This window comes from Panulirus ornatus, chromosome 59 (genome assembly GCF_036320965.1).
Source record: "Panulirus ornatus isolate Po-2019 chromosome 59, ASM3632096v1, whole genome shotgun sequence".
Lineage (NCBI taxonomy): Eukaryota > Metazoa > Arthropoda > Malacostraca > Decapoda > Palinuridae > Panulirus > Panulirus ornatus.
The window spans coordinates 276,492-301,849 of record NC_092282.1 but is presented as its reverse complement, the minus strand read 5'-3'; the positions used below and the strand labels follow the sequence as shown (position 1 = coordinate 301,849).

The 25,358-nt window shown below is 44.1% G+C and overlaps 1 protein-coding gene across 1 annotated transcript in view; it reads left to right on the top strand.

The window, feature by feature from the left end:
- The window catches only part of Syn (synapsin), a 98,705-nt gene that overhangs the window by 25,066 nt on the left and 48,281 nt on the right, over positions 1-25,358 (top strand). Inside the window, exons 3-4 of the mRNA XM_071696692.1 lie at positions 13,171-13,249; positions 19,187-19,297. Of these exons, the coding sequence (XP_071552793.1) occupies positions 13,171-13,249; positions 19,187-19,297 (190 nt within the window). The remainder of the gene's footprint in view (positions 1-13,170; positions 13,250-19,186; positions 19,298-25,358) is intronic.

Below are 25,358 nucleotides of genomic sequence, written 5' to 3'. Positions count from 1 at the left end.
TTTTGGGGGGTTTTTTAAAAAAAAAAGGGGGGGGAAAAACCCCCAAAAAAATTTTTTTTAAAAATCCCCTGGGGCTTTTTTTTCTTTTAAAAATTTTTTTTTTAAAACCCGGGCCCCCAAAAAGGGGGGGGCCGGGTTTTTTTTTTTGGGGGGGTTTTTTTTTTAAAAAGGGGGCCCCCCTTTTAAAAATTTGCTTTTTTTTTCCCTTTTTTTTTTTTTTCCCCTTTAATATTTAAAAATTTTTCCCCCCCAAAAAATTTTTTTTTTTTTTTTTCCTTTTTCCCCCGGGGGCCCGGGGGGGTTTTTTTTTTGGGGGGGGGGGAAAAAATATCCCTGGAACAATGGCCCCGGCCCCCCAAAAAAAAAAAAAAAGAAAAAAAAAATAAAAAAAAACGGGGGACTCCCAAAAGGGGCCCAAGGGTTACGGGGGGTTTTTTGCCCTTTTTTCCCGGGGTTTTTAAAAATTCCCCTTTTGGGGGGAAAAAAAAAAAAAAATTTTTTTTGGGTCCCGGGGGGGGAAAAGGGCCCTTTTTCCCCGGGGGTATTTTTTAAAGGAAAAATTTTTTTTTTTTCCCCCCCGGGGTAAAGGGCCCGGGAAAAAGGGGGGGTTTTTTTCCGGTTAAACTTTGGGTTTTTTAGGGAATTTTTTCCCCGTTAAAAAATTTTTTTTTTTTAAACCCCGGGGGGGGCCCGGGGTTTTTTAAAAAAAAAAAAATCATTCCCTTGAGTGGAATCAAAAGCCTTTCCTCATATAATTCTCCTAGCATTAACCTTCTTCAAAAATCCCTTTCTGTAAGTCGGGTTGTTGCTGCTCTTTCTCTGTTCTACAGGCCATTATTCTTATGAGCTGTCTGCAAGTGTCCCCGTCCCCAAGGCACTGGACGCGAGGCACACGACTGGCTGTTGCTTCCCACAGTTTCTATGTTGAAACCGACCACTCGAGAATTACCAATATGGTGCCTCCCCCTTCTCTCGAACAGTTAAGCTTTGGAATTCTCTTTCTTCTCTTGTTTTTCCTTCTTTGTATAGCCTTTCTCCCTTTGAGAGTCAGTTCTATAAACACTGCAGAACCCTCAATGATTTTGCTTTCTTTTCCTCTAACTTTATTTCTTTTGCCCGAGTTGACCTTGACTGGGGCATATTTTACCCCGTGCTGTGTCGTCACCATGGAAAATATATACATGTATATCAATGAACTATCTGGCCCGGCAAACACGAAAAAGAAATAAAGAAATGACAAAAAAATCAAAACTGAGAAACGAAAGAGCAAGTGACATGGACGTAAAATTGTTGACCCAGGTTGACGACTGGGATATTGTTGATCCAGGATGACTACCTGGGATGTTGTTGACCCAGGTTGACTACTGGGGTACTGTTGATCCAGGATGACTACTGGGATGCTGTTGATCCACGATGACTACTGAGATACTGTTGACCCAGGTTGACGACTGGGGTATTGCTTATCCAGAGGACTACTGGGATACTGTTGACCCAGGTTGACTATAGGGGTAATGCTGATCCAGATGACTACTGGAGATATTGTTGACCCAGGTTGACCACTGGGGTACTGTTCATCCAGGATGACTACTGAGATATTGTTGATCCAGGATGACTACTTAGATACTGTTGACCCAGTTTGACGACTGGGGTATTGCTGATCCAGGATGACTACAGGGGATATTGTTGACCCAGTTTGACGACTGGAGTATTGCTGATCCAAGTTGACTAGTGGATATTGCTGATCCGGAGGACTACTGGGATACTGTTGACCCAGGTTGACTACTGGGGTATTGCTGATCCAGGATGACTACAGGGGATATTGTTGACCCAGGTTGACGACTGGGGTATTGTTGATCCAGGATGACTACAGGGATATTCTTGACCCAGGTTGACGACTGGGATATTGTTGAACCAGGTTGACTACTTGGATATTGTTGAGCCAGGGAGACTACTGGGATATTGTTGGCTCAGGATGAATATTGGAAGATTGTTGACCAAAGATGACTACTGGGATATTGTCGATCCAGGATGATTGCTGGGATATTGTTGACCCAGGATGACAACTGGAATATTTTGACCCAGGAGACTACTTGGATATTGTTGACCCATGATGACTGCTGGGTTATTGTTGACCCATGATGACTACTTGGATATTGTTGACCCAGGATGACTACTTGGATATTGTTGACCCAGTATGACCACTTGGATATTCTTGACCCAGGATGACCACTTGCTTATTGTTGACCCAGGATGACTACTTGGATATTGTTGACCTAGGATGACTACTTGGATATTGTTGACCCAGGATGACCACTTGGATACTGTTGACCCAGGATGACTACTTGGATATTGTTGACCCATGATGACTGCTGGGACATTGTTGACCCATGATGACTACTTGGATATTGTTAACCCAGGATGACTACTTGGATATTGTTGACCTAGTATGACCACTTGGATATTCTTGACCCAGGATGACCACTTGCTTATTGTTGACCCAGGATGACTACTTGGATATTGTTGACCTAGGATGACTACTTGGATATTGTTGACCCAGGATGACCACTTGGATATCGTTGACCCAGGATGAACACTTGGATATTCTTGACCCAGGATGACCACTTGGATATTCTTGACCCAGGATGACTACTTGGATATTGTTGACCTAGGATGACTACTTGGATATTCTTGACCCAGGATGACCACTTGGATATTGTTGACCCAGGATGACTACTTGAATATTGTTGACCCATGATGACTGCTGGGATATTGTTGACCAAGGATGACAACTTGGATATTGTTGACCCAGGATGACGACTTGGATATTGTTGACCCAGGATGACTACTTGGATATTGTTGACCCAGGATGACTGCTGGGATATTGTTGACCCAGAATGACTACTTGGATATTGTTGACCCAGGATGACTACTTGGATAGTGTTGACCCATGATGACTACTTGGATATTGTTGACCCAGGATGACTACTTGGATATTGTTGACCCAGGATGACCACTTGGATATTGTTGACCCAGGATGACCACTTGGATATTGTTGACCCAGGATGACTTTTTGGATATTGTTGACCCAGGATGACTACTTGGATATTGTTGACCCAGGATGACCACTTGGATATTGTTGACCCAGGATGACCACTTGGATATTGTTGACCCAGGATGACGACTTGGATATTGTTGACCCAGGATGACGACTTGGATATTGTTGACCCATGATGACTACTTGGATATTGTTGACCTAGGATGACTACTTGGATATTGTTGACCCAGGATGACCACTTGGATATCGTTGACCCAGGATGAACACTTGGATATTCTTGACCCAGGATGACCACTTGGATATTCTTGACCCAGGATGACTACTTGGATATCGTTGACCTAGGATGACTACTTGGATATTGTTGACCCAGGATGACCACTTGGATATTGTTGACCCAGGATGACTACTTGGATATTGTTGACCCAGGATGACTGCTGGGATATTGTTGACCCAGAATGACTACTTGGATATTGTTGACCCAGGATGACTACTTGGATAGTGTTGACCCATGATGACTGCTGGGATATTGTTGACCCATGATGACTACTTGGATATTGTTGACCCAGGATGACTACTTGGATATTGTTGACCCAGGATGACCACTTGGATATTGTTGACCCAGGATGACCACTTGGATATTGTTGACTCAGGATGACTTTTTGGATATTGTTGACCCAGGATGACTACTTGGATATTGTTGACCCAGGATGACGACTTGGATATTGTTGACCCAGGACTCCCGACCGACAGGCCGTTCTGGAAGGTTGAGCGGTGCTGGGAGGTTTCTGTGCTTCAGGTTCGGTAAGGCTATATCGAACCATCGTCTTTCTGCCACCTCTTAACTTACTTCCGCCTGTGCTATCAGCAGTCTGATCTTAATCTTCCTCTTCGTCTGTCCATACGATCTTACTTCAATTAAACACTTTTTTCACTATCTACATGTAGTTTAGGTCGCTTACCGACATCCACCCCTTTTGTGTAGTTAAATAACTCTCAAAAGAGAAGCACAGTTTGTTAGAAATGTAGTTAGACCTTCCTGCACGTCCCAATCAACTAATTGGGAATCTATGAAGATAGCCAAATGCGCCCACATTACACCTACCCCCGTACTAGAGCCACATCCACTCTCACTTTACACATACGACACACTATATCCACGCCCATACTACACTCACGCCTACAATATACTCATACCCACACTTCACTGCGCCCCCGCAAAACCCACATCCACACCACGTCTTCGCTTACTCTACAATCACACCTACATATAACTTTGCCCACCTTACACCTACGCTTACACTAAACCCACGGCCACACTAAAACCAGGCCTATACTAAACCCACGTCCACACTGAATCCACACCCAAACTACACCTATGCCTACACTAGGCCTACACCATCACCACACCTACTTTCACACTTCATTCACGCCCACATTACACCGACGCCCTCTACACTACTACACTGCAGCCATTTGTACGGTATAAGAGAGAGAGAGAGAGAGAGAGAGAGAGAGAGAGAGAGAGAGAGAGAGAGAGAGAGAGAGAGAGAGAGAGAGAGAGAGAGAACAAGGAACTAGTATAGCAGATTCAGAAAGGAGAAAGAGGAATTTTGAAAGGAATATTGAGGACAAAGTAGCAGGAGATAGTTCAAAACTTACGTAAATTCATCAGAAGTAGATTCTCAGTTAATCTGCAGCTGGAAAGGCCAAGGAAAGAGTTTATTGGATACTGTAAGGATGTGCGAGGATATAAATAAGTGCAAAAGTGTTTGACACATTGAAGGACGCCATGTCCTCAACACCAGTGAGAATGGAAGGACGTCTTAAAAAGCAGTGAAATATCTAGACAAGACATAATGCTGAAAGAGATTTTGACATACATAAGACTCGCGGCCCTAAAGACACTTTTCTATATTTGCTGATGTGTGCAGATACACTTGACGAACTACTTCAAATACTTAAGATGTCGCTGGAGAAAAGTAAAGTACAAAGAAGGTAGAAGAGCGCAAACGTCATATCTGTTAAAAAGAAAGAAAAAGACCAGGAGGATGCCCTGAATTACAGAGCACTCTCCCAGACGAGCGTGGTCTGTAAAGTATGAGAAACATTAATTAGAAAGCAAATGAAAGATTTTCTGCAGAGGAAAATTACCTAAGTTAAGAGATGTTACGGTCACAAGGAAAGGAGGTCATTTGTAACGAACCTCAGATTTCTATACGCGACTGAGCTTCGTTCTTTACGGGAAAGCAAGCTAGCTGGATTGTCTGTATCACGAGTGCTAGGAAGCATTTGACACTACTCCACACTGGATGGAGGCTAGTGAAAGGGGGTAAACTAATTCCATGTAGAGAAGATTGTCAGCAGATGGACACAGGGTGTGATATAGGTACACGTTTTCAAAATGTGGCGTGTAGTAGGGTTCTATTCTGGAACCATTCCTGTTAATCAGTGTTAATGACATGCCAGAAGAATTGGATTTCTATCTAAATATTTGGCGGATATTGCAAAGGACGAGAGAAGTAAATAAGAAGCAGGACTGCATTAACATACAAGGGGACCTTGGCAAACTCCAATGTTGGTCTAATACGTGATGGGGATGGGACAAAGCGAAAAAAGTCCTCGATGTAAATACTATGTTCTGGGAAATAAGTTATGTGTGAGAGGGAGTTGAAACCGCCAATGATCTGATCCCAGAATCACACCTTAGAATATTTGAGGCAAATCATCTGTTGGCAAATATCAGATTAGCATCCTAGGTGCATGGACAGGAAAATATAAACTACGTTGTTCACATTCTCCATTGTTCGCATCCTACATTATATACTACGCTTCTCAAGTTTGATCGCCTTACGCGAAGGAAAAACATTGTCCACAGAAGGGCGAAAAAGATGATACAGAGAGATGTTAAAGGCCTTGAATTTGTCCAGAATGGATAAGAGGTCAAGAGATGAACTGATGACAACCTTAAATTTTTAGAATATCTAGGTGATGTAGACAGGGAACAGTTCGAAAGATGTAAGGATAGAAAAACCATAGGCCGTTACAAGATATTAAGCGAGAAATTTATTAAAAAAGATGTAAAGATGTGCTTCTATGCACACTAGTGAATGAATGAAATCCAGTGTGTGAAGAAACTGGGACTGTGGACTGCATGTGAAAGTTCAAAAAGTTGCACGATAGCTGAAGAGATGAGGCATGACGAGTGTAGAACCCCGACCAGTACAGGATGAAGAGGTCATTACACATATCCACTCTTCACAAGCACAACCCTCATACATACAATAACTTACATACAGTTAACTAGTTATCATTATGTTATTATGTTATTCCTCAGCTATATATTTTCAGTCGAAAGGCTACCTGAATGCAAGAAAGAAATCGCTCTTGATTATTTATTTCATTTTTTTCATACACAGCCCCGCTCCTCACACAGACGGGCTAACACTTCACATATAGAGCCTCCCTTCACACACACACACACACACACACACACACACACACGCACAGGTACATACGGTCTCGCCCCCTACCATCCCTGCCATACACACACGCCCCTAAAACACACACACACACACACGCTGCATCTTCCCTCGCACAAGGCTTGTCTCCTTACACACTCTCCTTTCCTTGACAAGCATTCCCACACCTCATACACAGGCCCATCCTTTACACACAGCCATGTACCTCGCACAGCCTAGTTACTCACACACAGCCATGTACCTCGCACGCAGCCAAGTTACTCACACACAACCATGTACCTCGCACACAGCCAAGTTACTCACACACAGCCATGTACCTCACACACAGCCAAGTTACTCACACACAGCCATGTACCTCACACACAGCCAAGTTACTCACACACAGCCATATACCTCACACACAGCCAAGTTACTCACACACAGCCATGTACCTCACACACAGCCAAGTTACTCACACACAGCCATGTACCTCACACACACCCAAGTTACTCAACATAACCATGTACCTCACACTCAGCCAAGTTACTCACGCACAGCCATGTACCTCACACACAGCCAAGTTACTCACACAGCCATGTACCTCACACACAGCCAAGCTAATCACACAGCCATGTACGTTACACACAGCCAAGTTACTCACACAGCCATGTACCTCACACAGCCAAGTTACTCACACACAGCCATGCACCTCACACACATCCCCAACCTACACACGAAACCCCTCTCTCACACACTGCCCCTTTCCCTCACAAACCTCCTCTTCCTTCATTCACAGACCCTTCCCTCACACGCATCCCAACCCCTCAAACACAGCCCCTTCCCTCGCGCAACGCCCCTACCCATACACACAGTCCAGTACCTTACTCACAGCCCTTCCCCTCACACAGTCCAGTACCTAACTCACTGCCCTTCCCCTCACACACAGCCCTTTCCCTTACACACAGTCCCGTACCTCACACACACAGCCTCTTCCCTCATCTTCACACACAGCCTCTTCCCTCATCTTCACACACAGCCCCTCTCCTCACACACAGCCTTACTCTACACACAGCCCCTAACCTCACTCTCACTTCCATACCTCATACATAGCACCGTCTCTCACACTGTGGTGTGGAGTTATGATCACTGTTCCCATTACTGTTGGTTCTGCTATGATGAATTGTTCGTTTTTTGTGATTACAAAATCTTTTATTTGACTTTCAAATGAAATAATTTTTTTTTCTTACCATAGGTCGGAACAACGAGTTTAGTACCTTGAACGGTAATTGACCATAATCAGTAGTTGACAAAAAAAAAAAAAACTCTCTAAAGCTCACAACTGAACATAACCTCAAGCAATATCTTCCCATGTTAATGTTAATTAACGTAATGTTAGATCATGGATCTGCCGTTTGTCCGTGTGTTTGAGACAGCGAAGGAGACTACAGGAAACTTGTGAAGCTCTATATTTGCTTCCATGGCGCCCTGTCAAGTACACACCATTCACACACTTCATCTCCCCGTCAACAAAACATTGACTCATACACTTTGTCTCCCTGGGGGTCAACCAGACACCAACCCATACTGTGAGTCTCCCCGGGGTCAACCAGACACCAACCCATACTGTGAGTCTCCCCGGGGGTCAACCAGACACCAACCCATACTGTGAGTCTCCCCGGGGGTCAACCAGACACCAACCCATACTGTGAGTCTCCCCGGGGTCAACCAGACACCAACCCATACTGTGAGTCTCCCCGGGGGTCAACCAGACACCAACCCATACTGTGAGTCTCCCCGGGGTCAACCAGACACCAACCCATACTGTGAGTCTCCCCGGGGGTCAACCAGACACCAACCCATACTGTGAATCTCCCTGGGGGTCAACCAGACACCAACCCATACTGTGAGTCTCCCCGGGGGTCAACCAGACACCAACCCATACTGTGAATCTCCCTGGGGGTCAACCAGACACCAACCCATACTGTGAGTTTCCCCGGGGGTCAACCAGACACCAACCTATACCGTAAGTCTCGCCGACAGTGAGCCATTTCCCACATGCTCTACCCAAAGATCTTGAAACATAACGCATGACGCCATCCTACCTCCAACATAACGCACGACGCCATCCTACCTCCAACATAACGGACGACGCCAACCTACCTCCAACATAACGGACGACGCCAACCTACCTTCAACATAACGGACGACGCCATCCTACCTCCAACATAACGGACGACGCCATCCTACCTCCAACATAACGGACGACGCCATCCTACCTCCAACATAACGGACGACGCCATCCTACCTCCAACATAACGGACGACGCCAACCTACCTCCAACATAACGGACGACGCCAACCTACCTCCAACATAACGGACGACGCCATCCTACCTCCAACATAACGCACGACGCCATCCTACCTCCAACATAACGGACGACGCCAACCTACCTCCAACATAACGCACGACGCCATCCTACCTCCAACATAACGGACGACGCCAACCTACCTCCAACATAACGGACGACGCCATCCTACCTCCAACATAACGGACGACGCCAACCTACCTCCAACATAACGGACGACGCCAACCTACCTCCAACATAACGCACGACGCCATCCTACCTCCAACATAACGGACGACGCCAACCTACCTCCAACATAACGGACGACGCCATCCTACCTCCAACATAACGGACGACGCCAACCTACCTCCAACATAACGGACGACGCCATCCTACCTCCAACATAACGGACGACGCCAACCTACCTCCAACATAACGGACGACGCCATCCTACCTCCAACATAACGGACGACGCCAACCTACCTCCAACATAACGGACGACGCCAACCTACCTCCAACATAACGGACGACGCCATCCTACCTCCAACATAACGGACGACGCCAACCTGCCTCCAACATAACGGACGACGCCATCCTACCTCCAACATAACGGACGACGCCAACCCACCTCCAACATAACGCACGACGCCAACCCACCTGCAACATTACGGACGACGCCAACCCACCTCCAACATTACGGACGACGCCAACCCACCTGCAACATTACGGACGACGCCAACCCACCTCCAACATAACGCACGACGCCAACCCACCTGCAACATTACGGACGACGCCAACCCACCTGCAGCATTACGGACGACGCCAACCTACCTCCAACATAACGCACGACGCCAACCAACCTGCAACATTACGGACGACGCCAACCTACCTCCAACATTACGGACGACGCCAACCCACCTGCAACATTACGGACGACGCCAACTCACCTCCAACATTACGGACGACGCCAACCCACCTGCAACATTACGGACGACGCCAACCTACCTCCAACATAACGCACGACGCCAACCCACCTGCAACATTACGGACGACGCCAACCCACCTCCAACATTACGGACGACGCCAACCCACCTGCAACATTACGGACGACGCCAACCCACCTCCAACATAACGCACGACGCCAACCCACCTGCAACATTACAGACGACGCCAACCCACCTGCAGCATTACGGACGACGCCAACCTACCTCCAACATAACGCACGACGCCAACCCACTTGCAACATTACGGACGACGCCAACCTACCTCCAACATTACGGACGACGCCAACCCACTTGCAACATTACGGACGACGCCAACTCACCTCCAACATTACGGACGACGCCAACCCACCTGCAACATTACGGACGACGCCAACCTACCTCCAACATAACGCACGACGCCAACCCACCTGCAACATTACGGACGACGCCAACCCACCTGCAACATTACGGACGACGCCAACCCACCTGCAACATTACGGACGACGCCAACCCACCTCCAACATAACGCACGACGCCAACCCACCTGCAACATTACGGACGACGCCAACCCACCTCCAACATTACGGACGACGCTAACCCACCTGCAACATTACGGACGACGCCAACCCACCTGCAACATTACGGACGACGCCAACCTACCTCCAGCTTACAACATAACGCGTGACTCCGTTCTTCCTACAGTATAACACGCGACGCCACTGTACCTGCAATGTAATGTGTGACGCCAGTCTAGTTGCAACATAACATGTGAAGTCATTCTACATACACTATTGCACTTATCGTCAGTATAACTACGACGTGACGCCACTCTACCTGCAACATAACATGTGATGCAAATCCACCTTCTATATAACGTGTGACGCCAATCCATCTACAATATAGCACGTGACACCAGTCTACCTACAACATAACACGTGACACTAGTCCACCTACAACATACTACGTGACACCAGTCTACCAACACCATGTGACACCAATTTAACTACAATATAACACGTGACATCAGTCTACCTACAATATAACACGTGACACCAGTCTACCTACAATATAACACGTGACACCAGTCTACCTGTAACATAACACGGAACACCAATCAAATTACAACATAACACGTTGCGTCAGTCTCCCTCCATCATCATCACATGACACTAGTCTACCTAAACATAACACGTGACACCAGTCTACCTAAACATAACACGTGACGCCAGTCTACCTACACATAACAGGTGACGCCAGTCTACCTACCTACACATAACACGTGACGCCAGTCTACCTACACATAACACGTGACGCCAGTCTACCTAAACATAACATCAGTCTACCTAAACATAACACGTGACACCAGTCTACCTAAACATAACACGTGACACCAGTCTACCTACCTACACATAACACGTGACGCCAGTCTACCTACACATAACACGTGACACCAGTCTACCTAAACATAACATCAGTCTACCTAAACACAACACGTGACGCCAGTCTACCTACATATAACACGTGACACCAGTCTACCTGAACATAACACGTGACGCCAGTCTACCTACGCATAACACGTGACACCAGTCTACCTAAACATAACACGTGACGCCAGTCTACCTACACATAACACGTGACACCAGTCTACCTACACATAACACGTGGCACCAGTCTACCTACACATAACACGTGACACCAGTCTACCTACACATAATACGTGACACAAGTCTACCTATAACATAACACGTGACGCCAGTCTACCTACAACATAATACGTGACACAAGTCTACCTATAACATAACACGTAACGCCATTCTACCTACAACATAATACGTGACACTAGTCTACCGACAACACAATACGCGACGCCACTCTACCTATAACATAACATGTAACACTAGTCCTTCTACAACATAACACATGACTTCACTTTACCTACAAGAAAACACTTGACGTCACTCCACCTATAACATAACACGTCGCGTGAGTCTACCTACAACAGAACACGTGGCGTGAGTCTACCCATAACATAACACGTGGCGTCAGTCTACCTACAGCATAACACCTAACACCATTCTACCTACAACATAACACTGGATGCCAGTTTACCTACAAAATAACACTGGTCGTCAGTCTACTTACAACATTACGCGTAACACCACTTACCTACAAGATAACATATGGCGTCAGTCTACCTACAACATGACACGTAACAGCAGTCTACCTACAACATAACACGAGATACCAGAGTACCTACAATACTTGACGACAGTTCATGCACAAAATAACAGCCAGTCTAATTACAACATAGCACGTGGTGTCAGTCCACCTACAACGTGAGACTGGACGCCAGTTTGCCTACAACCAACACGTGACGCTAGACTACCCACAACATAACACGTAGCATCAGTCTAACTCCAACATAACACGGGACGCCGGTCTACCTACAACATAGCACGTGATGCCAGGCTACCTACAAAATAGCGTGTAACACCAGTCTACCTACAACATAACACGTGACGCCAGTCTACCTGCAAAATAACGTGTAACACCAGTCTACCTACGACTTAAGACATGACGCCAGTCTATCTACAACATAGCACGTGACGCCAGTCTTCCTACAAAATAGCACGTGACGCCAGTCTACCTAGAATATAACACGTGATGCAAGTCTATCTACAACAGAACACGTGGTGCAAGTCTACCAACAACTCGTAACATCAATCTACAAACAATATAACACATGACGCCAGTCTACCTGCAGCATAAGATGCGATGCAAGTCTATCTACAACATATTACAAGTCTTTCTACAACAAAATACGTGATGCGAGTCTATATACAACATAATACGGGATGCGAGTCTACCAGCAACATAACACGTAAGACAAGTTTACCTACAACATAAAACGTGATGCAACTCTACCTACGACATCACACACACACACACACACACACACACACATCAGCCACCACCTACCAGGATCAAACTACGACATATCTGGCCAACACCACGACCCACCTGTAACACGCCACAACAGCCACGACCTACTTGACCCACACAACTACTTTGGCCATGACTCCCACGACCCAGCTAGCCCATACCACAAACCTGGTCACGGTTCACCTGCCCACACCACGACCCATGTGGCCTACATCACGATCTTGACCACAGTAGTCACAAAAAACTCCCTGCTCCACATCACATACCCAGGCACTACACCTACGACCCACCCATCCCACACTATGGTCCACCTGACCCACGCCAAAGCCTACATAATGACCAGTGTAGCCCACACCACAACCCTCATATGTATTATTCCTCCGGCAGGTTCTCCTCTGGGGACTTGTCTGCCGAGTGTGACGACGAGGATGCGGGGCTCAGGAAGCAAGAAGTTATTACCCAACAGGTGAGTCCCCCCCCCCCCCCCCCCACCAGCCATGACTCCCTCCCTCCCTCCTGCTGGAGAATACTGCCTCTCTCCTGCTGGAGACTACTGCCTCCCTCCTGCTGCAGGATGCTTCTTCCCTCCTGCTTGAGGATACTGCCTCTCTCCTGCTGGAGGATACTGCCTCCCTCCTGCTGGAGGATGCAGCTTCCCTCCTGCTGGAGGATGCAGCTTCCCTCCTGCTGGAGGATACTTGCCATCCTCTTACTGGAGGATATTGCTTCCCTCCTACTGAAGGATACTGCTTCCCTCCTGCTGGAGGGTACTGCCTCCCCCCCTGCTGAAGGATACTACTTCCCTCCTGCTGGAGGGTACTGTCTTTCCGCTGTTGGAGGGCACTATCTTCCTCCTGCTATAACATACTGCCTTCCTTACAACCGAAGGGTTATGTCTTCCTTCTGCTGGAGGGATTTGTGTCCTTACTACTAAAGGATACAGCCCACCCCTCTTGCTGGATGCTACTGTCTTTCTACTGCTTAAACGTGCCGCCTTCCTCCTGCTGGAGGGTTCTGTATCCCTACTGTTGGAGGATGCTTTCTTCCCCCGGCTGGAGAGTGTTCAATTCCTCCTGCCTGTGGATATTATCATCCTCCTTCTGAAGGGTGCTGTCTTCCTCCTACTGGAGGGTGCTGTCTTCCTCCCGCTAGAGAGTGCTGTATTCTTTCTGCTGCAGGGTGTTGTCTTCCTCTTGCTGAAGGGTTCTGTATCCCTACTGCTTGAGGGTGCTTTCCCCCTACTGCTGGAGGGTTCCTCCTTCGGAGGGGTGCTGTCTCGCTCCTGCTGGAGGGAGGGACACCCTAACCTAACCATCTGTTGTCACATTACTATGTGGCACCATAAAGTAAGGACTGGTAACTCGTGTTCGGTTATTCAACAATTTTTGTAAAGTACATAATGTATGTCAAGTATGGTACGGTATAAGGCAGAGCCGTCACCGTGCCCAAAAGTGATCTAGCAGACTGCAGGAAGCCACTCTACCGGCTGCGAGAGGTCACCCTTCTCAGCAGTGACCCTTGGGCCTCAGGAGGTGACTATGTCTAGAAGTGACCCCTGAGCTGCAGGACGTCACTGTGACAACCAGTAAACAAGTGAGATGCAGAGGTCATTCTACCTGCTGCAGGAGTTACCGACACGTTCATGATAAGACTTTACCAAGTTTTCCTCATAAAGTGGAGTAAAAGTGGCAGGTGTCATGTTAGAATGTTATTGTCATAAATACTCTAAGACGGGGCTAGTGCATCATCACTAGTCTTACCTGGTGTAAATATTTGAGGGAGATCAGTGGGTACATAACCAGAGGAAAAAAATGTAGAATGATGAAAGGACATGGAAGGTCAGAGAGTGCTATTCTAGATGACTTGGAGAATAGGCGGAATTCTCCTTATACAAGCTACAGAAACCATTGAAAACAGTGATCTGGGAGGGGGAGAAGGAGCAGTTTTTAGAGCAGTTCAACTGACTCAGAACATGATGACTCAAAGCAGTGGGATAGGAACCTGGGAAAACTGAAATTGGGGGGCACAAGGGACCGAGCAAAGCCGTAGAGAGATTAATATGCACTTTTAGGAACAGATCAACCAAGAAAATCTGATGGCCCAGTTGATGATAAGCTTATAAAAGTACAGGGTTTACAGGATCAGAGATTGTTGGCAAAATGAAGAGTTATAAAGTCAGCAACACAGAGACTGATGAAACTGTATGGTACCAAAGTTAGAGAGATTGATAAACCAGTAGGTTAACAAAAATATTTGATTATTTTAGAACTGGATGAATATCATATGCCAGATAGAGAGGAAAGGGGAAAGAAAGAGGAAAAGCTTAGGAGACTATGAAATTGCCAGACGCAATGGTAGTGGTCAAGGTAAAAGAATTGGTATTCATTAATGAAGACATAAGAGGACGTCCAAGTATGGTTACTTTTGTTTTATAGTCAACTAAGCAGTAGGTACTTACTTCGGTACGCAAAGAAACGTAAAAGAAAAAAAAAGCGGATATTAGTAGGGTATATAGATAGAATACAGTCAGACGGCAAAAACCGGGAGACACCACAATAGGCAAGAGGACGCACGCCCCCTTGCACCGTAGAGTTCAGGAAGTTTTGGTGCTGGCAACGTCAGAGTAATGCATACCAACGCCGATAGATTAACTGGGTAAAAAGCTGGAATTTGGGAATCGTATAGGAAAAACGCACCTTTTAATGTTGGAAATATGATAACCGAGTTTAGTAAAGAGGTATGATCTCACCCGTTATGCCTAGAAGAGTACGTGATAGTGAGAAGGCAAAGGATAGGAAGGACTGCTACTCTTACTGATAAAAGATATTCATAAATTTCAGAAAAGAGTGGAAGGTGGCCGTTCATACATTACATAATGGGAAGAGTGAGAGTAGGAAATATATGCATTGCAGTTTTGATGTTACAAAATCCTCCAAAGAACTACAACGATTCAGAACTACTGTACATTTATAACAGAAATAATCAGGACGGTTCACAAAGCATTAAAACACGCACTTTTCAGAAATGGTAAAGTGCTGATGAAGGGATTTTCAACTGTAAAAAGATAAACGGGAAGAACTTAGATTCTCTTGGTGACAGGGACTCATGGAGACTAGTTTAGAGTGTATACAAGATACTTTTGAGATGTGCATCGGCGAAGACTTAGGCGAAACTCCAGAAAGGCCGGCATTTGCCTGGTGTACGAGAACAAGGAACGAGTATACCAGGATCAGGAATGAGGAACAAAGAAAATGAAAAAAAAACTATTGTGGGCAAGACAGGAGAAAACCTGAAACTTTTCTACAAATTCCTCACGAATAATTGTCAGTTTAGAGAGGTAAGAGATTCAAAGAGATATAGAGGATGATGCAAGTTATTTTGAGGAAATTAATAACAATTTCATATTTTTTTCTGCTGTACAGTGGAAAACACTATAGTCCCATTATCACTGAGATGGAGTGAAGAGGAGGTTCATAGAAATCGTTGATATTTCTAGAAAATACAAATCTTGACCCGTAGAAGGCTCGTGGTCTTGATATTTCACCATATGTTTTGTATATTCTGTAGGTCTCCACATAAACACAAGAAAAACTGCCTAAACTACTGTTCAAGATGTCGCTGAAAAAAGGAAAAGTGCCATGAGAGTAGAGGAGAGCAAACGTCATTCCTGTCTGTCCCAAAGGAGACCGGGAACAGACAATGAATTACAGACCAGCATCAAGAACAAGTGTGGTCTGTAAGGTTCTAGAAAAGATGATTAGAAAGATGGATGAGTTTCTATACAGCAGAAATGACTTAGATAAGAGACATCATAGTTTTCGGGAAAGGAGGTCATGTGAGATACACTGCGAAAGAGTGAGCTTTGTCTAGAAAAAAAGGGAGAGAGAGTATTGTTCGCATCTGGAGTGCTAGAAAGCATTTGACATTATACAGCATGAGAGGCTGATTAAGAAACTCGATCATCAGGCGAACATAAGGAGGAAACTCCTTCATTGGAGAGATTATTATTATCATCTAAGTGGAAGGGAAAAGAGGACGCATATCACAGGGACCCTTCTCAGAATTAGTCGGTCACCAGCAGAGTGGGTTCTGTTCTAGGACTTTTATTCTTCTCGATCTATGTAAATGACTTGCATGACGATATGCACTCCTACCTGAATGTATTTGAAGATGACACAAAGTTCATGAAGAAAGTGAAAGTGTGGAGGCTCATTTCACCTTGAAATGGGACTTTGATAAACTTCAAAGTTGGATTCATACATGATTGATGAAGTTCAGCCGGAGTAGATTCAAAGTAAAGATGTGTCAAATAAAAGAAACCTTTGATAGAATTATCGAGCTGGAAACAAGCTGTGGGAATCTGTGTGGGAAAGACTTGAGAATCGATTTTGTCCCTAACCTGTCGCCAGAGTTCCACGTTATGGTAATATTTAAGACCAATTGTCGAGTTCATGGATAAAGAAAACTTCTGCAAGCTATTTACAAGGCCAAAATTTGAAAATGTTTCTGAAGTTTGGTCACTGCACCTAAACGAAAATTAGAATTAAGAAGGCAGAGTTACAGGGAAAGGCTAGATGCTTTAAATTTGCCAACCTTGTAAAAGAAGAGGGAGGGGTGACAATCATAACGTTTAGGATGTTAAAACAAATTAGTGAGCTAGACTGAATATTTCTTTGAGAGATGTAAGTATGGAACAGTCGTAGCATGAAATTTAGCAAGAAACTATGAAAACGATGAAAGGAAAATTATTATATAGAATAGGAGTAGCGGATGTCTGGAATAAGTATGGAAAATTATATGATAGTGTGTTCAAGGATGGGTTCCATGAGTGTGAAATTCCCTTCCCGTACTGTGCTGATAGTTACAACACCATTATTGATATACAGATAGTTACAACCCTAGGGCCTCCTTCACAAAGGGTCCTGAAGTTATCAAACCCAAGACTCCATCTGTAGGGACTTATATATAATATATAATGATGGCATTAACGAATGATGATGATGATGATGATAATAATAATAATAATAATAATGATAATAATAATAATGATAATATAATTGTACGTGTGTCAGAGAGAGAGAGAGAGAGAGAGAGAGAGAGAGAGAGAGAGAGAGAGAGAGAAAATGTGTATGTGTGTGTGTATTTGCATGTATGAATATATGATTATTATGATTATTTTTATTTACCTTAGAAACTCTGCCATAGAAAGTTACGAAGAATGTAATACCTAGCTTTATTGTTGGTTTATATTGACAATAAACATAAGTGCATGCAGTAATTAAGTCTGTTTATACACTAAGGTTAACTTATTACATGAATATTTAGCACCTGAATTAACTACAATAAGCTCAAATGTCACTGTTATCCTGGGCTGCTGAGGCTTACATGTGCGAGCCAGTTACCTGAACTGATCCCGTGTTTGCGTAACAAGTAATGGGTCTCATGTACTTTATTAGATAGCAAACAAGAGTAATCATAAGGTTCTGTGACCTCTGATCGTTAAAGACAGTAAAGTTAACACTTTCCTAAACTTCCTAATGTAGATCTCAGTTGTTATCTTGCCTTAAGATCAATACACTTAGGCTAACATAATGATGTGCACTTTAGTTTTCTATTATTTGAGACAACTGATTATATGAATGCATTATCATAACACACTAACTAAACTAAGAAAGTTATATTTAAGTATTATCATAAAATATTATCACTAAAGCTAGTTATCACCCTCAAAGCCGGACGAGACCAGAGATGAGGTAATTAGCAGAACCGGCCAGAGTGCCTCCCATTGACAGTATTTTTTTCCATTTTTCCTCTTACGTATCCCGGCGAGAGTTCTTGAGCATTTCTTGCCTGAAGCAACAAACTCTTAACCTAGTGACCAGGGTCAGCCCGGCGAGTAGTCCTGTTACTAGGGCACTCTTGAGAGTCTTTTCAGTGGCAAGAGGGCAGCCAAGGCCTTTCTAGTTATCAAGTGCTTCCTGGAGGCATTCTAGTGGCTAAAGGGCTCTCAGGAAAAGTTCTAGTAGCCAGGGATTTCCCGAGAGTCATCCTTGTTGCTAAGATCTCTTCTGGGATTGGAGTGGCATTAGGCGGTGGTACTCAAGAAAGCTTGTCTCTCTTATTAGCTTGGAATGTGCAGTCATGTCCTTATCCTCTACAATATTAGTTTTATATAATGCGTACATCTTCTGGTCTTCCGGGTCCTGTCCAAGCTCCCATTCTTATTTATACTTTATCCTGATTCACTGTTTTCACACGACACTGTCGTTGACTCAGGAAGTCCTTGCCTCTCCCACCCGCTAGTCTTGTTGCAACTATCTCACACTCGCCCTTCTCTTTAACCTGTCTTCACTGCCTGCTCTCTCCCCAACCTCTACCTATATCCCTCCTCCTCTACTATAAGGCTGAGAGACAGCAAGCGTCTCCAGGGGCACTGCAGACACGCAGGCAGTCTCAGACTCAGTTACAGCCCCAAGAACAAGTCAAGGCTCAGCCCAAATCCCAGCCTCACCAGGTAACTCGTAGCTGCTGCCCTGATGCATGACCTTAGAGATAGCAGGAGGTAGCCGCCTACCCCATACTCGTATACCAGTGGTAAACACTGGAAGGAGAGAGAAATGGTTCACTCATTTTCAATAGACATTTGGTTAGGGAAACTAGTACGGATCCCACGGTAAGTATCTTTAGATCTGAATGGAGTCATAGATGATACTTAGATCAATGAATGCTCATCTAGAAAGGGCTTATCCTCCTCCTGATGGGAGGCCAGCATGGCTGCCAACAGCATCAGGACAGCTTGATCGGTGGGTGTGGAATTATCAGCAAAAGAAAAAGCATTATATATATATATATATATATATATATATATATATATATATATATATATATATATATATATATATATCAAATAACGCTTATATTTAATATATTTCATACTTCCTAGCCTTCTTAATTCGTGGCAGTGGTACATGACCCTCATTTTTCATAAAGAAAGAAAGCACGATTTGCACAAACAGGAACTTCAACACCACTGCTGCAAGTCTTAATCATATACCTCGAGACAACAGCTAGGGTAGTAGATACCTAACAGCAAAATTTCATCATTTCAAGCCGAAAACTAATTTCTTTTTCTTGTTTCTTGTCCTGTCAGGCGAGGCTTAAGCAGGTACTGGTTTTCGTGCAGTAGATGGTATCCTGGGTGTTGCGTGGTGCTCAGTACGGTGTTTGCGTAGACAATACGTGACATTTTGGAACTCGTCAGATCTAAAATTAAACTTGCTTGTTTCGATTATTATTGGCTATCTAGCATTTGAACATGAGCGATACGTTTATCAAAATTACTGGAGGATGAATTATTGTGCATGATGTGTACAAGAATATGAGTGACGGCTTGCACGACTGCTTCCGTCCTCACTCACCCAGCTACCGAGAGGAAGACAAAAGAATACAGAATTTATCCCTGATGGTCAAGACTCATAAGGCTGACGATCTAATGATAAAAGTATCTTTACCACTCTCGTCCACTCACGGAACATAATATTGTCTAGAACATTCCCATCACTGGGTGCCACGTTATGCTGCATTTAGGGAGACGCTTTTCACCAGTGGTATGACGCGCCGCCAGTCTCATCCCCACCACCACCAACCAAGCCACGGTTCATCTTGCTATATCTATTCTTTCAACTTGTCTTGTGGTTCTCCTGTGTACTGTTGGTGCCCAACATGTTTACTATGTTAGTGTCTTTATTCCTAAAGCTATATGATTATCTTTTTTGATTTCAAAGTATAGATGAAATTATGTTAACTTTCAAGGGAATATTTCTCAAATAATTTTCAAAACTTTTTTGTATAGTAAAACAAACCTTCTGATCTCAGTTTCATAAGAATGGTGACTATAATTAAGCCATATCGAGAAAGTAGGATAGATTTGTGTTGATTTTGTAATAAAAAAATAAAGATTTTCCGAAATTTTTGTTATAGAATGTTGTTGTTGTTGTAAATCATTGTTGGAATTTTGTTGTTCTTTTCAGTGTTGGGTTGGTTGTCAGTGAGATTTGGAATTTTCCTTGATGACAGTGTTAAGGTGTTTGTGTTTCTCAGTCAGTGCTGGAATATTGTTGTCAGTCGATATTACGATTTTAAAATGCTGTTGACTTTAGTGTCAGAATGTTATTGTTAGTCCATGTTAGGATGATGATGTCAGTCAGTGCTAGATTTTGTTGGTAGTGTTGTGCGCCAGTGCTAGATTGTTGTTGTTGTTGTCAGTCAGTGCTAGATTATTGTTGTTGTCAGTCAGTGCTAGATTGCTGTTGTTGTCAGTCAGTGCTAGACTATTGTTGGTGGTGCTGTCAGTCTGTGCTAGGTTATTGTTGATAGTGATGTCAGTCAGTGTTAGGTTATTGTTGGTGTTGTCAGTCAGTGCTAGATTATTGTTGGTGTTATTGTCAGTTAGGGCTAGGTTATTGTTGGTGTTGTTGTCAGTCAGTACTAGGTTAGTACTGGTGTTGTCAATCAGTGCTAGGTCATTGTTGGTGTTGTCAATCAGTGCTAGGTCATTGTTGGTGTTGTCAGTCAGTGCTAGGTTAGTGTTATTGTGTTGTCAGTCAGTGCTAGGTTATTGTTGTGTTGTCAGTCAGCGCTAGGTTAGTGTTGTGTTGTCAGTCAGTGCGATGTTAGTGTTGTGCTGTCAGTCAGTGCTATGTTGGTGTTGTTGTGTTGTCAGTCAGTGCTGAATTAATGTCGTTATGTTGTCAGTCAGTGCTTGGTTTGTGTTGTTGTGTTGTCTGTCAGTGGTAGGTTATTGTTGTGTTGTCAGTCACTGCTTGGTTAGTGTTGTTGTGTTGTCAGTAAGTGCTAGGTTAGTGTTGTTGTGTTGTCAGACAGTGGTAAGTTATTGTTGTGTTCTTAGTGCTAGGTTAGTGTTGTTGTGTTGTCAGTCAGTGCTAGGTTAGTGTTGTGTTGTCTGTCAGTGCTAAGTTAGTGTTGTCAGTCAGTGCTAGGTTAGTGTTGTGTCGTCAGTCAGTGCTAGGTTAGTGTTGTGTTGCCAGTCAGTGCTAGATTAGTGTTGTCAGTCAAAGCTAGGTTAGTGTTGTTGCGTTGTCAGTCAGTGCTAGGTTAGTGTTGTGTTGTCAATCAGTGCTAGGTCATTGTTGTTGTGTTGTCAGTCAGTGATTGGTTAGTGTTGTGTTGTCAGTCAGTGCTTGGTTAATGTGTTGTCAGTCAGTGACTGGTTAGTGTTTGTTGTCAGTCAGTGCTTGGTTAATGTGTTGTCAGTCGGTGCTAGGTTAGTGTTCTGTTGTCAGTCAGTGCTTGGTTAATGTGTTGTCAGTCAGTGCTTGGTTAGTGTTGTTGTGTTGTCAGTCAGTGCTAGGTTAGTGTTGTTTTGTTGTCAGTCAATGCTAGGTTAGTGTTGTCAGTCAGTGCTAGGTTAATGTTGCTATGTTGTCAGTCAGTGCTAGGTTAGTGTTGTTGTCAATCAGTGCTAGGTCAGTGTTGTTGTGTTGTCTGTCAGTGCTTGGTTAGTGTTGTGTTGTCAGTCAGTGCTAGGTTAATGTTGTCAGTCAATGCTAGGTTAGTGTTGTCAGTCAGTGCTAGGTTAGTGTAGTTGTGTTGTCAGTCAGTGCTTGGTTAGCTTGGTTAGTGTAGTTGTGTTGTCAGTCAGTGCTTGGTTAGCTTGGTTAGTGTAGTTGTGTTGTCAGTCAGTGCTTGGTTAGCTTGGTTAGTGTAGTTGTGTTGTCAGCCAGTGCTTGGTTAGCTTGGTTAGTGTAGTTATGTTGTCAGTCAGTGCTTGGTTAGCTTAGTTAGTGTAGTTGTCTTGTCAGTCAGTGCTTGGTTAGCTTGGTTAGTGTAGTTGTGTTGTCAGTCAGTGCTTGGTTAGCTTAGTTAGTGTGGTTGTGTTGTCAGTCAGTGCTTGGTTAGCTTAGTTAGTGTAGTTGTGTTGTCGGTCAGTGCTTGGTTAGTGTTGTTGGTGTCGTCGGTAGCTAAGTTCCAGCCTCGTCCGGGCGTTCACAGGAGTTGGGCCTCTGTCGTCAAATCATTATCATTGACTTATAGGAGGATCTTCATACTAATCGTGGGTGTATGACACACACACACACACACACACACACACACACACACACAACACACACACACACACACACACACGATGGGTTTAAAGAATGTTGAGATATCTGGATAAATAATCAGCAGAATACTAAAGGGTCTTGATCTATAGAAGGCTCATGGTCATCATAAAATTTCACCATGTGAGCTGGAGATGTGTTCTGCGGGTACACGAGGAGGACCTCTTCAAATATTGTTCATGATATCATTGGAGAAATGCAATGTGCCAAGGGAGTGGAAAAGGGCAAACTTCATACTCATCTATAAAAACCGAGATCAGGAAGAGGCGTTTAACTAATGTGCAGACCAGTGTCCCTAGCGAGTGTTGTCTGTAAGGTTCTGGATAAGATAACCAGAAATATATTTAAGGTTTTGAATTTGCTTGTTGACGGAAACAGCGTACAGTTCTTCGAAAGATGCAAGGATAGAGCGAGAGACCATGACATGAAATTAAACTAGCAACTTGTTAGAAAAGATGCAAAAAATATCTTTACAATGTATGGAATAACGGAACATCCAAGTGAATGTGGACGGCATCCAAAAGTTTTAAAAGCTTGGCGATGATGTAAAAGATCGAGAGACGAGGCCTTACGAAAGAAGAACCTCCCTGTCCTTACTATATTATCAACATGTAATTGTAGATGGAGGCAGGAATTAAAAGCAAAGTTCTGGATAAGCTACAGAGATAGAGGGTACTGAGTGACACTTAGAGCTGATATCTGGGAGCAAGTAAACAGGACACAAATTAAGTGAACCTTTAGACAAAACAATAGGGGAAGCATGTTGCTTGTTCGACGTAAGGTTTTAAAGAGTTCAGTGTTCTGGATCAGTGTTTGTCAACAGAAACAGAAATCTTAGAAATAAAAAAAGAAAAACCAGATACAGTTGAAGAAACAACACTGCAGGATTCATCCAGTAAGTGAGTAACACAAACTAAGAACGTTAGTGAAACATAAAGTAGAATAACGTAAGTCACTGATAATTTTTGGACTGGAAGACAGTGGTGTTCCGGCCAACGTGAGAAAAGAAAAATATGAGAGGCTGTAGACATGACAAGTGGAATTTCCGAGATGAAAGAAAGAAATGAGAAATGGGGGATACTGCGAAGACTTGCGGGGAAAGACAATAATGGCTACCTTCAGTATGTAGTATTGAAACCAGGGGGTACTTAAGCAGGTTAAGAAATTTTTGAACAAAGAAGAATTTAGAGAAATATTCATCAGAGATGTTAGACGGAGGTAAGAACGAGGAAAAAGTAAAAATACGATCAAAAGGGGGAAAAATAGGAGATATGAAAATAGGTTTCAGAAGCAAAACATGAATGTTTAACAGTGTAAATGCAAGACTGAAAAAAATGTGTACAATGCAGATGGATTGGTAGTAAATGAAAGGCAGACATAATCCAAGGAGTGAAACAAGAAAATCAATCTTTATATTCTTGGAGCACAGGGGACAAAACTTATATAAAGGAGACCTAACCTGTCTAGAAGGATACCTGATAAAAAGGAGGGAAAAAGAAGACAGAGGAGGAGGGGGAAGAGGAGGAGTGGCCCTATTGAAAAGGGACAATGTTTTCAGGAGATACTGATGAGTGGCCCATTTCAACATTACATAATGTGAAGAGTAACTGTGGAAAAAAAAAATTGCTGTGACGTCCATGAATTATGATCCTTTAAAGAATTCTAGAGAACCAGAACAACATAGACACAACAATGAAAGAATAACCAGGATCGTGGGGTAGGCAGTGAAGGACGCACTATCCACATGATAGATGATTGATAATAGAAATTCTAATTATGAAGAGATGTACTACGGGAGTTTAGATTATCATAGAGACAGTCATGAAGTCACAGGTTATTTGAGTGTGTAACCTGCCACCCAGTCAAGGCGACGTCATTGTACAAAGTGTATCAGTATGTTCCAGCACCCCCCTCACCACTCATGGCCCTGGTACTTCTCTCTCTCACCACGACCTTGGGAAGTCCCATCTCTTTTGTTAGCTTTTCTTGAAAATAAGAAAATCAATTTCATACTAATTATAACTTAACTGATATTCAATTGTTTATCAAGTTATACAATTAGCGAGCTGAATGTAGAGTGGCAGGTGGCGAGGTCCACGTTGAGGGGAGACAGGTGGCGCGCGGCGTAGAGTAGTTCCACGGTACTGCCAACACTACCTGTTGTACTGCCCACACCACCTGTTGTACTGCCCACACCACCTGTTGTACTGCCCACACTACCTGTTGTACTGCCCACACTACCTGTTGTACTGCCCACACCACCTGTTGTACTGCCCACACCACCTGTTGTACTGCCCACACTACCTGTTGTACTGCCCACACCACCTGTTGTACTGCCCACATCACCTGCTGTACTGTCCACACCACCTGTTGTACTGCCCACATCACCTGTTGTACTGCCCACATCACCTGCTGTACTGTCCACATCACCTGTTGTACTGCCCACACCAC